The 13760-nt window shown below is 39.9% G+C and overlaps 1 protein-coding gene across 1 annotated transcript in view; it reads left to right on the top strand.

The window, feature by feature from the left end:
• aldh9a1a.1 (aldehyde dehydrogenase 9 family, member A1a, tandem duplicate 1) overlaps nt 1-12245 on the top strand; it is a 35297-nt gene extending 23052 nt beyond the window's left edge. The window contains exons 2-12 of the mRNA XM_056252395.1: nt 5028-5196; nt 6241-6386; nt 7142-7271; nt 7379-7513; nt 7673-7869; nt 8257-8397; nt 9463-9651; nt 10680-10767; nt 10910-11051; nt 11828-11940; nt 12085-12245. Of these exons, the coding sequence (XP_056108370.1) occupies nt 5046-5196; nt 6241-6386; nt 7142-7271; nt 7379-7513; nt 7673-7869; nt 8257-8397; nt 9463-9651; nt 10680-10767; nt 10910-11051; nt 11828-11940; nt 12085-12179 (1527 nt within the window). The 5' untranslated portion in view covers nt 5028-5045 and the 3' untranslated portion in view covers nt 12180-12245. The remainder of the gene's footprint in view (nt 1-5027; nt 5197-6240; nt 6387-7141; nt 7272-7378; nt 7514-7672; nt 7870-8256; nt 8398-9462; nt 9652-10679; nt 10768-10909; nt 11052-11827; nt 11941-12084) is intronic.
• Nucleotides 12246-13760: the final 1515 nt, after the last annotated feature.

Genomic DNA, 13760 nt, shown 5'->3' with positions numbered 1-13760 from the left:
TGTAAAAAAAGATGGACGACGCCCCTTCGCTCTCTTCCATTGGTCAGAAGTGAATCTGTGAGTGTCCCGATATGGCGGTGACATCTTGGAACTTGAGTCTGCACAGTAGCGATCTCGGGACCAGGGGTGCTTCTCAATATCCCTCCTCGTCTCCTCGCTCCTCCGTCCTCCATCCTATGACCCGGAAACCGATCGAGCTCAGCCATCTTGAAGGACATCTCAATTCTCTAATTGCACCGCGAGGAGGCGAGGATCGAGGAGTGAGGAGGCTTCCAGAGGAGCTATGAGCGAGGATGCACAGTTGTATGCTTTGCGGAAGTGTTTTATCGACTAAACGTGACGCACGTATAAATTCTCCTCCCCCTTCACGTCGGTCACAATCATTTTAATTTATACTTTACCATTGCAGTTTATATAAAGCACACATGTCACATATTTCAACAGGGTATCTTGCTTTATTATTATTTATTACAAATTTCTTAAATAGCCAAACTTCAACAACATAAGGGCAGATCCTTTGAGCGCTGCTGATGACGCAGTGAAATGACGCTCGAGTGGTCAAGTATTCCAAAGTATTAAAAAAACTTTCCTTCGATTCCTCCGTCCTCCTTTTCTTTCCTTGCAGCCTTCCCTCGCGTCCTGCAGGGGGTGGAGCTGAGACGCAAGGAAAGGAAGCGAGGAAAGGAAACGAGGATGCACAAATAAGAAATGAGAAGCACCCCAGGCCTGCGTAGTAGTGAGCAGGAAGTAAAGCCGCGAAATCAAGGCCCCGGCCTCACTGTCGCAGAATCAATCGCAAACATACGCTCCTGCACTTTTTTAAAATTAATTATAGAAATTTAGATATTAAATTTAAAGCTCCAATATCCTCAGTCCTCCGAAGATCCCGGAAAAAAGTCTGTTGGTGCTTCAGTGACTACTTCGTTCAGAGAACCTGTCAATCACAGCTGTCAATCATGACACCACCGCGTCAAATAACTAACTAAAAACAAAAAACAAACACTTGAACTTACATCAGCATGATACAAACTACAGTAAATGACAGAAACCATCTTTGGAAAAAAGATATTTGAAGTGTAATTTAATTGTTTGGTTGGTCTCACGTGCCATTGAATAACATGGGGAGGCAGGGTTTATGACCTATACTAGGACCAGCCACCGGGGGGCGATCGAGATGTTTTGGCTTCACTTTTCAGGGCTTGTGCGGCACGCTTGGTTTCATCAGGGTGCAAAGAAAAATAGAGCTGAGTATCATCAGCATAACAGTGAAAACTAATGCCATGCTTCCTAATGATATCCCCCAAGGGTAGCATGTACAGAGTGAACAGCAATGATCCTAATAGTCAGTGATGTAGTGGTGCCTGGAGAAGTGGGTATACTCTTAATTTATGCCCCCAATATTTTTTTTAAGCATCCCAGCAAAGGATGAACGCTTATAAACAGTGACATGTAAGACTAGTCTTGCATTAGTATTGAATATGCAAGACTAGAATATAGAATACAATAGAACATATAGAATCAGTAGTATTCTTGCATATTAGGGGCGTACATAGGGTTTTCTAAATAGCCAGGTCCCATAAATGATATTGCTAGGGGGGTTCGGGGGCATGCCCCCCCCGAGAAATTTTTGATTTTCCTGATCTCGACATGAGCATTTTAAGTAGTTTTGATGGCCAAAAAATGGACAACAGTAAAAGCATTTGTATTAAAAGTATTTGATCAGATTCTTAAACATGAGAATCAGTTCCAGTTTCAGCTACTTTTTCTTTCCTAAATTAATCAATGTTTTTGGACTAATCTGTTCATTTAATTAATGGTTCAATTGCTCACTCATAAAGACAGTCACTTGTCGCCGCCTTCTGGCCTAATGATGCAAGTTGCGCAAACACAGACAAGCGGAGTGATACAAACAGTGAAAAGTCGAAAACATTCGAGAAAACGTTATACAAATATATTTATACAATAATAATGGCAGTATATTTAATGGGGTGCTTGTGTTGTTAAATTGAGCTTATAATTTCCACTGTCTTTGATCAAACTGATTATTTCTGTCGGTCATTTAAAACTTCTATCGAAAACCAGCCGTATATTGTTGGTTAATATTGTATATTTTAGCTACTTGCATCTTATCTCGCACTGTATGATCGTTAACTGAAGTGAAACGACGCGTTGGGATTAGCGCTCGGTTTGCGCTTCTGTGAACAAAAAATCCTGCATGCTTTGATTGGTCTCAAACATTTTGACATTGACGAGCGGGTGTTTGAGTGCTGAAGCAGATCAGATGAGAAAGGTCAGTTATCGTCGCGATGGGAGAATCATTGCAGCAACAAATTAGAGTTAATATTAGGGGTACGACCCTGACTGGGTGTTTTTTTTATTCACGAGATTGGATTAGCAACTAAATGATGCGCATCAGAGGGGATTTAGAAGTGGGTATACGCAATGCCGACTGAAAAAGAAGTGGGTATACGCCGTATACCTGCGTATACCCTGCACTACACCACTGCTAATAGTGATGTGGTACAGTTTATAATAATACTAGAATACATTTTTAATAAATGAATTGTCATGCTATGTACACACAAATGGCATTAGTACTACGGTCGTAGTAGTACGGTCTTTCCATTCGGACTGTCTCTAGCTCCACGCACTTTCACGAAGTGCATGGATATGGCCCTCTCCCCTCTGAGATAGAAGGGAGCATGCGTCCTGAATTACCTCGACGACTGGCTCGTACTAGCCTAATCGGAGGCCGAGCTAGAAACTCATAGATCTGTGCTTCTCAGTCATTCCAATTGAGACTCTCTCTAGCACCACGCACCTTGACGGAGTGCATGGATGCGGCCCTCTCCCCTCTGAGACAGAAGGAAATACGCGTCCTGAATTACCTTGACGACTGGCTCGTAGCATCTCAGTCGGAGGCCGAGCTAGAAACTCACAGATCCATGCTCCTCAGTCATTTGGAATGCCTGGGACTCAGGATCAATATTGCCAAGAGCTCACTGTCTTCCAGCTAGCGAACCTCATGCCTGGGAGCAGTTCTCGATTCAGCCCAAATGCGGGCCACGCTTATGCCAGAACGAGCCCTGGGGATTCTTTGGCTCACAACATCTTTCAAGGTTGGGTTCTCACAACCCCCCCCCCCCCCCCCCCCCCCCCCCCTCCTCTGGAAGTTTCAGAGGAGGCTGGGCCTCATGGCCTCCGCATCACAAGTACTTCTGCTGTACAGTACAGTACTGGCTGAAACCAGTTCCAGCCCACTTCATATCATCTGCCTGGAAATACCGGCAGTCTTTCTGGGCCTCAGAACCTTCCTGCCAGATCTGAAAGGGCACCATGTTTTAGTCCAGTCAGACAACACGGCAGTGGTGTCCTACATAAACTGCTGGCCCAGCCTTCGTGCTGGCCCAATCCACAAGACGCCTCTACTGTATGTCGTCTTCTTCTGTCTATCTTAAATGGTTCACAGTTAGAAGCGAATACTTGATGTCCTGTGACATTTCACTAGTACTGTCGTTCCTTCAGGAGCTGCTGGATAAGGTTCACACCCCTAACACGCTCAAAGTTTATGTGGCGTCCATAGCAGCATTCCACGCTCCTGTGGCCGGCCAGTCCGTAGGCAAGAAAAACCTGGTTGTTCATTTTCTGAAGGAATCTACGAGGCTAAACCCGCCCCACACCCTCACAGTTTATACATGGGACCTGTCTGCGGTCCTCAGTGCCCTCCCTTCGAGTCACTTCAGCTGGCCGAATTATGACCCCTTTCGCTAAAGGCCGCTGTCGTGCTAACCTTAGCATCGGTCAAGCGAGTGGGTGACTTACAAGAGCTCTCTGTGAGTGCTTCTTGCCTTGAGTTTGGGCCTAACGACTGTAAGGTCATCCTCGAACCATGGCATCGCTATGTGCCGAAGATGCTCTCAACCCCGTTCAGGGCACAGGTAATTACGCTCTCTGCTTCCCCCATCTGACGGCGAGCAGAAGTCTCATCTACTCTTCCCTGTTCGGGCCTTAAGAGTATATATTGAGCGCTCTGCCCCATTCAGGCAGTCAGAGCAGCTCTTTGTGTGCTTCGGCAGCCGCACCAAATGGCATCAGGTCACGAAGCAAAGACTGTCACACTGGATAGTGGACACAATTGCGTTGGCCTACGCTTCGATGGGCCAATAGTGCTCCATCGAAGTTAAAGCACACTTGTCAATTGACAGTTGACAGTGTCAATTGGCGACATTTGTGCGGCGGCCGGCTGGTCCTCGCCATCCACTTTCACCAGATTCTATAACCTGGATGTCCCTGCGCTACAAGCATATGTCCTGTCTGTGTAAGCTAGGGTTTGACCTCTACGTGAGCTCAACCTGCTAGAACCCTCCATGCGACTCCGACATGTAGTCTGAGTCCTTGTTTTTTGTCTATTATAATGCCTATCCTAACCCTGGTACCTGTGGGCCCTTATTCAAGCGCCCTTGGCCAGGGCCCCAGAACAATTGTCGTTCCGCAGTTCTAAGCACTGCGCGATTGGACTGGGTTCACTTCCTATTGTGTCTAGCAACGCAGTACGAGTGAACCATTTAAAAAAGGGGAACGTACTTGGTTACTAACGCAACCTCGGTTCCCTGAGATAACGGGAACAAGTACTGTGTCCCTGGCCATGTTATCATGCTCCACAACTCGGCTTTCGTCGCTTGTCGCTTTAGTCGAATTAACCTGATTCCCTATTGCAGAATGCTGCCCATTTCGACGGCTTTCTCTCCATAGGGTCATGCCGTTTCACTGTGTTATTCTAGAATCTTCAGTTATCTGAGAAAAAGGAGTTTTCCCATTGCATCTAGCGACGCAGTACTCATTCCCATTACCGGTATCTCCCATTCCCACACAGAGTATGTTAGTCTTTGCATGCATACAACTTTAACTTTGCATGTATTCCTGTAGTACACGTTGCCTATTAATATTGAAACTACTGCAGCCTGATTCATGATTGATTGGAAACAAAATATACTGCTAACAAGTATTGACATTGATCGAGTATTTAGGTTCCTGTCCAGACCAGAATGGCTCAGCAACTGCTACTGTCGCTGCCCGAGTTTCAGAATGTTTCCACGGGTACTTTGGTGGTGAAGGAGCCGCTGAATTTCTGGGGAGGAGCGAGAGTGAAGCCGAAGGACACAAAGAATTCGGAACCAGTATACGAACCTGCAACTGGTATGATTTATTAACCGTATTAAATTACTTTTAGGTTATGTGCATTGTGCATATATTTTTTTTCTAGTTTTAATCCTACTATGGAGCGCGTCACCCCCTCATGAGCATTTCCGTTTGACATCATATGATCAGCATGTCATGCAATTGACCAACTATATATAATGCATTAAACATGATATGGCTAGGACTTAGCTAACTAAAACAATGACATAATATACATACTAGAGACACTGTAAAAAATAAACAAATAGCCTTAGTGTGAAGCAGGAGCAGTTGGTAAACAAACTTCATGTATCCAGGGCAGGCCAATTGATGTCAATATAACATAAAAAATAATAATAATAAAAAAAAGCAGAAGAGTAGTACATACTACCAAATCATAATTGTGTCTGGGAATCCACAGATTGTTGAGCTGCATATGCATCCTGTAACTGTATACTGCAGGTCAATAATCTTGTCAGTTAATTTATTCATACACACTCCGCATTTTATTTAATTTAATACTTTACTCAACATTTCATCCTTCCATATTGGAGGTGAAAGAAATAGCAGTAGCACGTTGATCTGCCAGTCCTGGGTCATTTAATAGCAATTTATATTGCTATTGTGAACTTTTATAAAAATGTGAACAGCACGTTGTTGCAGGTGAAATATTAACTAGATAACATTAAATAATTATTTTTCATCAGGTTTAGATACTGATTATTAATCACTTCTCCCCATTTACCCAAATCTCTATTTAAACATTGGTCTCACACAGATCTGTCATGTTTGTAGTTCTTTTTAGTTGTGTTTGTAGTTCTAAACGGAGTTAATCACAATGCCATAGTTTTACAGGCTGTGCATGGAGTTATTGATTTACTATAACTATCCTGCTCACATCTCAATAGACAATTATATAAACATTACTTTGTAACTAGTATGTTAAGTCTAAATATAAAAATCCTGAACACCTTTAATTTAATGAAACAAAAGTATGTGCTCACAAACAGCCTTACTTTATCATGTTCAATGCTTGTACTTCACCCTCTGTTCTGTTCCCAGGTCGTGTGCTGTGTGATATGATTCCCTGTGGAGAGGAGGAGGTAGATCAGGCCATAAAAAGTGCTCAGTCTGCATACCTAAAATGGAGTAAATTATCAGGAATGGAGAGGGCCCGGATCATGCTGCAGGCTGCCAGAATTATTAGGGTAAACACATATAATGTATAATGCTGCTTCTAAAGATGTTCTCATGAACAGTGTAGTAGTCAATAGAGTGCAACAGTCGGGTTCTGGAAGTAAAAATCTGATTCATTTTCTCCTCAGAGGGTGTTTATCGAGAGTATATGCTTTTGTCGAGAGGGTACATGTTTTTGTATATTGCTTTTGAAGTCATCCGCCTGCATTATTTTCACTTATTTTTGAAATAATGACATTGAACAGCGGAATTTCTAGTGTAGAGCTACATGATTCTGCAGAGAAAACTCCACCAATCTGAGTATCCCGACAAGTAAATCACACCTAAAGAACTGTCCTAAAGAACTGTCACCCAATCCTATGAAGAACTGCAATTGATGTAATCAAGTCAATCTCTCTACACTCTAAAACTACTTAAACATTTATATAAATAATATGCATATTTTGCAATAAACCCAAAATATCTTGTTTCTATAGTTTTATATTTCTCCATGTTTAATTTGATTGTCATTCACAATATTCTAATATTCTTCACCTTGTGGCTGGTTGGTTTGGTTCATGGCTTATAACTCTTAAACCAGCAAAAAAATAAAAATTAAAACCCTATGGGAAATATGAACAGGGCAAAAAGTGGGCTTTCCATGGCAGTTAACTACTCTAAATAAATGTTATTGTGGAAAGAGAGTTTTTTGTATCAGTTCCCTGTGTTCATGTCTATCATTATTTTATGATTGTAAAAATTTCGGAACTTCTGTTCTCACATGCAGGAGCGCAGAGATGAAATTGCGAGAGCAGAAGTGGCCAACAATGGCAAATCTATCACTGAGGCTCAGGTGGATATTGATGTTGCTTGGCAGTGTATTGAGTACTATGCTGGCATTGCCCCCACACTGTCAGGTAGGTTTGGATACTGGTTGATAAACATGAAAAGGTGACTAATATTCTCAAAATCTAAATGGAAATGCTTTATACATCATATCTAAGAATGTTTTTTGTAAACGCAGGCCAGCACATACAGCTTCCAGGAGGATCTTTTGCCTACACCAGAAGGGAGCCACTGGGAGTGTGTGTCGGCATTGGAGCTTGGAACTACCCATTCCAGATAGCTGCCTGGAAGTCAGCCCCAGCTATGGCCTGCGGTATGAGAATATTGCTTTATATATCTGTAATTTGTGACAGGATACACCCCATGATTGTGTTTACTTTATGAAAGTGGTCCTCTATCATTTCCTTGCTCCCCCATGTCTGTTTCTGTCTTATATGCAAACATATGATCATCTTCCCCAATCCCCTCTTAGGCAATGCCATGGTGTTTAAACCGTCTCCCATGACCCCAGTCACAGCAGTCATGTTGGCAGAGATCTATAAAGAGGCAGGTGTCCCAGATGGACTCTTTAACGTGGTACAAGGAGGAGCCGAGACTGGAGGGCTGCTGTGTCACCATCCCATGGTGGCTAAAGTGTCCTTCACAGGCAGTGTTCCCACCGGAAAGAAGGTATAGCATGAAAACAAAACAAACCAGGAGAAAATCAGTAACATCAGTGCAAGGTAATGTTAGCAGTCATTATAAACATTTTGGTTTCCCTTTGAAGTCTTTCATCCTCACTCTTCTAGTCTTCACTCTTTCTAGTAGTTCTGCTAAAATTATGACAAAGCTGCTTATTTTCAAAAAAACATTTTTTTTTTACATTTAGCTAATTAACATTTAATTAATTTAATATATATAATTAATTAATCACAATTTTGTAATTCCAGAAGTTATGTTCTGTATTCCAGAACTATATGTTCTTCAATAAAAACCATAGACATTGACATGTGTATGTATTGTATTTCTTATTTATTACAAAATGTATTTCTGATGTGGTGTGCCTTTCTTATAAAGGTTATGGAAATGGCAGCCAAAGGTGTGAAGCAGGTGACTCTGGAGCTTGGAGGAAAGTCACCACTGATCATCTTTAAAGACTGTGAGCTGGAAAATGCAATCAAAGGGGCCCTCATGGCTAACTTCCTCACCCAGGGAGAGGTGTGTAAAAAACAATAACATAATTTCTTTCAACCACACACGTTTTACTATAAACACAGACATTTGCACATTTGTTTTTTTTTGCAATTTCAAAGGGTGTCTGTTTTTGTTGTCACTAGCTATGTTTCCATCCACCTATTTTTATGCACATTTTGGGATATCTCATAAAAAAAAAACACTGGATGGAAACGCTAACATGCGCATAAATTCTAAAAATGCGCATAACTTATGTGCTCAATTAAGGCAGATCATTTTTTTAAAATCCGATAAGCAGACATGCGCATTAACCATGATAGAAACACATTTACCGAATAAATCCCTCCATATGCAACTAATTCCCATGACATATCCTCAACAGAGGATATGATTGGATAACTGGACTAACCAGTGGCCAAAAATTCATTGCACAGCATCTCAAATTATGGTTTGGTCATTCTGAAATGCCTAAGCCAAAGTCTGTCTTCAAAATGATTTGGTTAAATTCCCTCCCAGAAGCGTCTCCACGATTGTGTTTCTAAACACCAGGCATCCGAACGCAGTATTTATCTGATATGCTGCATCATCTACGCGTGGGCTCTGAGGCACACGTAATTTATGATGTAGCATAAAAGAGCCACAGTAGCTTCCCCCGTTGAATAAACTTCAGTTTTTATTACATATATTTTGCGCCAATTTCTCAGGAAGTAACAATTTTGTTCTCTTGACTTAAACACATGGGATGGAAACGGTGCTTTATTTGCAAATGTTTAATGCAATATTCCTTTGGATGGAAACGTAGCTAATGAAAGTGAACTAATTGCACATCACTGGATTCCTCAGATGCTTTTATGTGGCCCAGATGGGACTCAAACCCAAAAGCATCAGGTTTCACTAATGTGTTGCTGGACTAGTGTAGTACTGCACGTAAACTTTAACACATTTCTAGAAGAAAGCTTCTTTATAAATAAACCAAACCTGCAAAAAACAAAATTTTTGTTGCCTCTGATTGCCCAATATTATTAGAACAGAACAGAAGGGCCGCGTCTCATTAAAGACAGTACTGTAAATGTGTCGAATTTTTCCCAGGTGTGCTGCAATGGAACACGGGTGTTTGTACAGAGGGAGATCATGCCACAGTTCTTGGAGGAAGTGGTGAAGAGGACCAAGGCTATTTCTGTTGGAGATCCCATGTGTGACGGGACACGCATGGGAGCTTTGATCAGTAAACCCCACATGGAAAAAGTGCTGGGCTTTATCCAACAAGCTAAAGAACAGGTACTGTAGTACAGCTACTTAAAGTGAGCATGAAATGAAAGCTCACTTGAAGCCTTGTTTAGTTAGATTTTACCAGGAAAAAGTTTTTATCATATGTAAATGTAAAACATCTTGTGTAATTTTAACTGCTGTATTTTGTTTGGATTAGATTTTTTATTGTGTTTATGTACGTTTTTTTTACCATGAAAATAGCCTTAGATGTTCTGACATGGCATACAAATCTATACTACTACTACTCAGCCTGCAATGAAAGTCATCCCATCTAAATTGTTTAAGGTGACATAGTATGCCCCTTTTCACAAGATGTACACAAGCTTCGGATTCAATAACAAAACAATGCGAATAATCTCACTCATTCAAAATCTAGAGGCTGGGACTCTAAATAGTGTTCTGTGCTCGTCTGTGCAACCAACGACAGAACAGTTTACATGCTTTGCTCGAACTTTTGCCATTGTGTCAGAACTGGTTACACTATTGTGGCTTGCGAAAACCAAATGGGCGGCGTCGTGGGAGAAGACGTGCAGATTAAGTAATATTTAACAAAATCCCCTTCCTACGTTAGAAGGGGAGCGAAATCTGATCGGCTTATTTTTTGACATGCTTGCAGAGAAAGGCAACAACAAAGTTACTGGGTTGTCACTTTTCACGTTTTCTGGGTTGGTAGATGCACCGCGATCCGATTATAGCACTTAAACACGGAAAAGGTCAGATTTTCATGATATTTCACCTTTAATACATGTTATAGATTATTAGAGATAAATCTTAGTGTGAGTTCATCTGTATACTTTTTTTTTTTTTACCTCGTACTGTAAACAAAATGTCAATTTGATCTTCCAGTGAACACAACAGACTTCTCTTTGATGACATATGACTTCTCCAATCATTTTGTCTGCTTAAACCCCGGCCTTCCATAATTGACTTTGAACGCAATGGCCACATCACAAACATGACACTCATGCTTTTTTAAATTTTTCACTGTTTAAAATATTATTCAAGTAGTTGAGAAAACTTTATCATTTTTGTTTTAGGGTGCAAAGGTTTTATGTGGAGGAGAACGATTTGTTCCCAGTGATTCCAAACTGAAAGACGGATACTTTGTGACTCCATGTGTGTTAGGTGAGAAAGCCATATTATTATCATCACCATTATATTACAATTTTCTTAAACAAAGATTTTAACTTTTTATCTCACAATCAGCTTGATTCTGAGCTCCTTTTTCTTTACCTGTACTTATACTTTTGCTATGCTACACACACAGATAACTGCAGGGATGATATGACCTGTGTAAAGGAGGAGATCTTTGGACCTGTGATGTCTGTTCTGCCTTTTGACTCAGAGGAGGAGGTTCTTCAAAGAGCCAACAACACAACCTTTGGCCTGGCATCTGGAGTCTTCACTAGGTGACTCCATACAGAATATATATTGTTTCAAAATTAGGGTCTGCCAAAGTTAATGCACGTGATTAAAATAAAAATGATTAACAGAACATCCCATTGGAATTGATCGGAGAACACACACACACACACACACACACACACACACACACACACACACACACACACACACACACACACACACACACACACACACACACACATATTATCTTGGTGAGGACTTTACTAAGATAATGATATTTTCTGTCCCCAACCCCGCTTTGAAATGGCCCGTTTACACCAAGAACAATAACTATAATGATAACTAACTATACAGTTTAATAATCATTCTAATTCTGAGAACAAGGAAGTCCACACCACTATAATAACTATATAAAAAAATAGAGCCAATCAAAATCTAACTTTAAAGAGCTTGAGCATTTAAAGTGGCAGACAACATAACTGCAGTAATTAACGTTATTGTCCGTTGGTGTGGACGATATATATTTATTGTTATTTTTATAGTTATCATTCTTTGAATAGGCCTTAAACCTACAGTAGTCTTGAAACAGGAGATCTTTTTTATGGTTTATTTATTAAGTTTATTTTTAATGTTGTTTTGTGGGAAGTGCTATGATTTAGTTGTATTTAACTGAATCCGTTATCTACAAAAAAATATTGATATAATACATTTCTGTGAATTTTAACATAATTTTTTTTCATATTTTGTTTTTATTAATTGGACTAAATGAACCCAGTAAACAAAATAATAGATTTAACATTCTCCTGTGCTTTGTTTTTAGGGATATAGCTCGTGCCCACAGAGTTGCTGCAAACATTCAGGCTGGAACGTGCTATATCAACAACTACAATGTTGGCCCTGTAGAAGTTCCTTTTGGAGGCTACAAGATGTCAGGTACTCTAAGATTATCGTTTCATGAGACGATTATCAGGAAAACTTAAACCTAAATCTGTTCGGCCAAGTGTTTCAGGACATATAAGTATACTTCGTAAATGATAGAGAGATCTAACATGTTATTACCTTCCCCTTTTCTTTTAGGGTTTGGAAGGGAGAATGGGCAAGTGACGATTGAGTACTACTCTCAGCTCAAGACTGTTGTGGTGGAAATGGGAGATGTGGAAAACTACTTTTAGGCTATTGTGGTGTTAAACACCAGCATTCCTTACAGCCATGTGATTTCCAAGTTTTCAGATCTAGTTTGCAATGGAACATCTTAAAAATACAGTTTACAACTTCCACTCTATTACTTGAAAAGTAGCCAAGAGCTATGCTGTTGTTTCTTTGACAGTCCATATGTTTGTCTCCAAATTCCATTAGGCCTTAAATTGTGTTGGTATGATATTACACTACAACAGGCTTAACTGTTAACTTTTTCAGTCCTGTGAAATATGTTTGACAAATAGTGTCTTATATATTTTTTAATGTTCATAGCTCACTAATTCGATCAAAAGCAAGTGCCTGATGTGTTTATACTTCACAAATGTATTACAGTCATGTATGGTCAGGGGTGTATTCCAGAAAGCAAGGTTATGTTACCGTCAAACATACCCTGAACTCAAGGTTGATTAAACTAAACCTAACCATGAACATACTCTGGATTGGCTGAACTTACTCCCGGACGCGTTGTTGGAACCAGCATACCTCGAGCAAGTAAGGTTTGGTTTAATCACCCGAGTGTTCAGGGTATGCTACACTTGTTTGTTTACCATCCCTCTGTTCCTAACTCTCAATGCCATGAGGAATTTGTATTAGACTGGTGACAAGTTGGTAGCATTTCAAATAAAAGTACCTTGGTTTTCAAAAGAAGTAGTACTATTTTCCTTCACTTTAATGTAACCTGTGTCTGTGGCATCACACGTTCCACATGTTTGTGGGGCTATTGTGAATGAAACATAAACATCTTAACTTTGTAATAACATTGGAAAGTGTGTTCTACAATTTATTTTAATTCTATTTATTCCTCAGTTAAATAAATATTAGATTAAAACAATGCCACTGGAAACAGTGTGCATTCTACTAGATTGCTGAAACATGGATACATAATGTGTGCACTTGAGGAGGAGTTTCTTTAAAGAAAAAAATAGTCCGAAATTGTCTCTTAGGTTATGAACAAGGCATGCAAAACTATGAACAAAATAATTAAAAACGTATTTTACATAGAAAGGAATATACGATTTGTGGATTGTATTACATGAAGTGATTATATATTTTGTTTAAGAAAATATTGTAAACTGCATATTTAGTTAGCTAAATTTACGAAGACCCATACCAATCGGTTATAAATATGTCTAAGTAGTTTTTTTTGTGGATTAAGCTTTACGAAGAATGCCATTAAATCATTGCAACTGTTAGAAAAAACTTTGGTTTGTGAGTGACTTGATTTAGCCCTGCAGAGTTTATGAACACTCCACCTCTTAAATAGCTACATTTAAGTAATTTATTATTTGTAAGTAATTTATTTATTTTAAATATTTTTTGCTTTAAGTGTATGCTGCTTGGTTTATTGTGGGTCTATATAACAATTATTAATTCCTCTGTTATTTGAAGATATTTTTTATTTTATTTTTATTTTTTTGCGCACATGATGTCCCTTTTCAGAAAACTTCCGAAGGAAACAATTCACTTAGTCAAACAGTTCCTAGCGAGACCCCGGAACCACAGTGGCGCAGTCGCGTTTGGAAGTGTGATTTGTCCGGTACATATAATAGGGCAAA

This window comes from Rhinichthys klamathensis, unplaced genomic scaffold, assembly GCF_029890125.1.
Source record: "Rhinichthys klamathensis goyatoka isolate OS25496 unplaced genomic scaffold, OSU_Roscu_1.1 h1tg000094l_1, whole genome shotgun sequence".
Taxonomy (NCBI): domain Eukaryota; kingdom Metazoa; phylum Chordata; class Actinopteri; order Cypriniformes; family Leuciscidae; genus Rhinichthys; species Rhinichthys klamathensis.
This window is presented reverse-complemented; position numbering and strand designations above follow the sequence as displayed.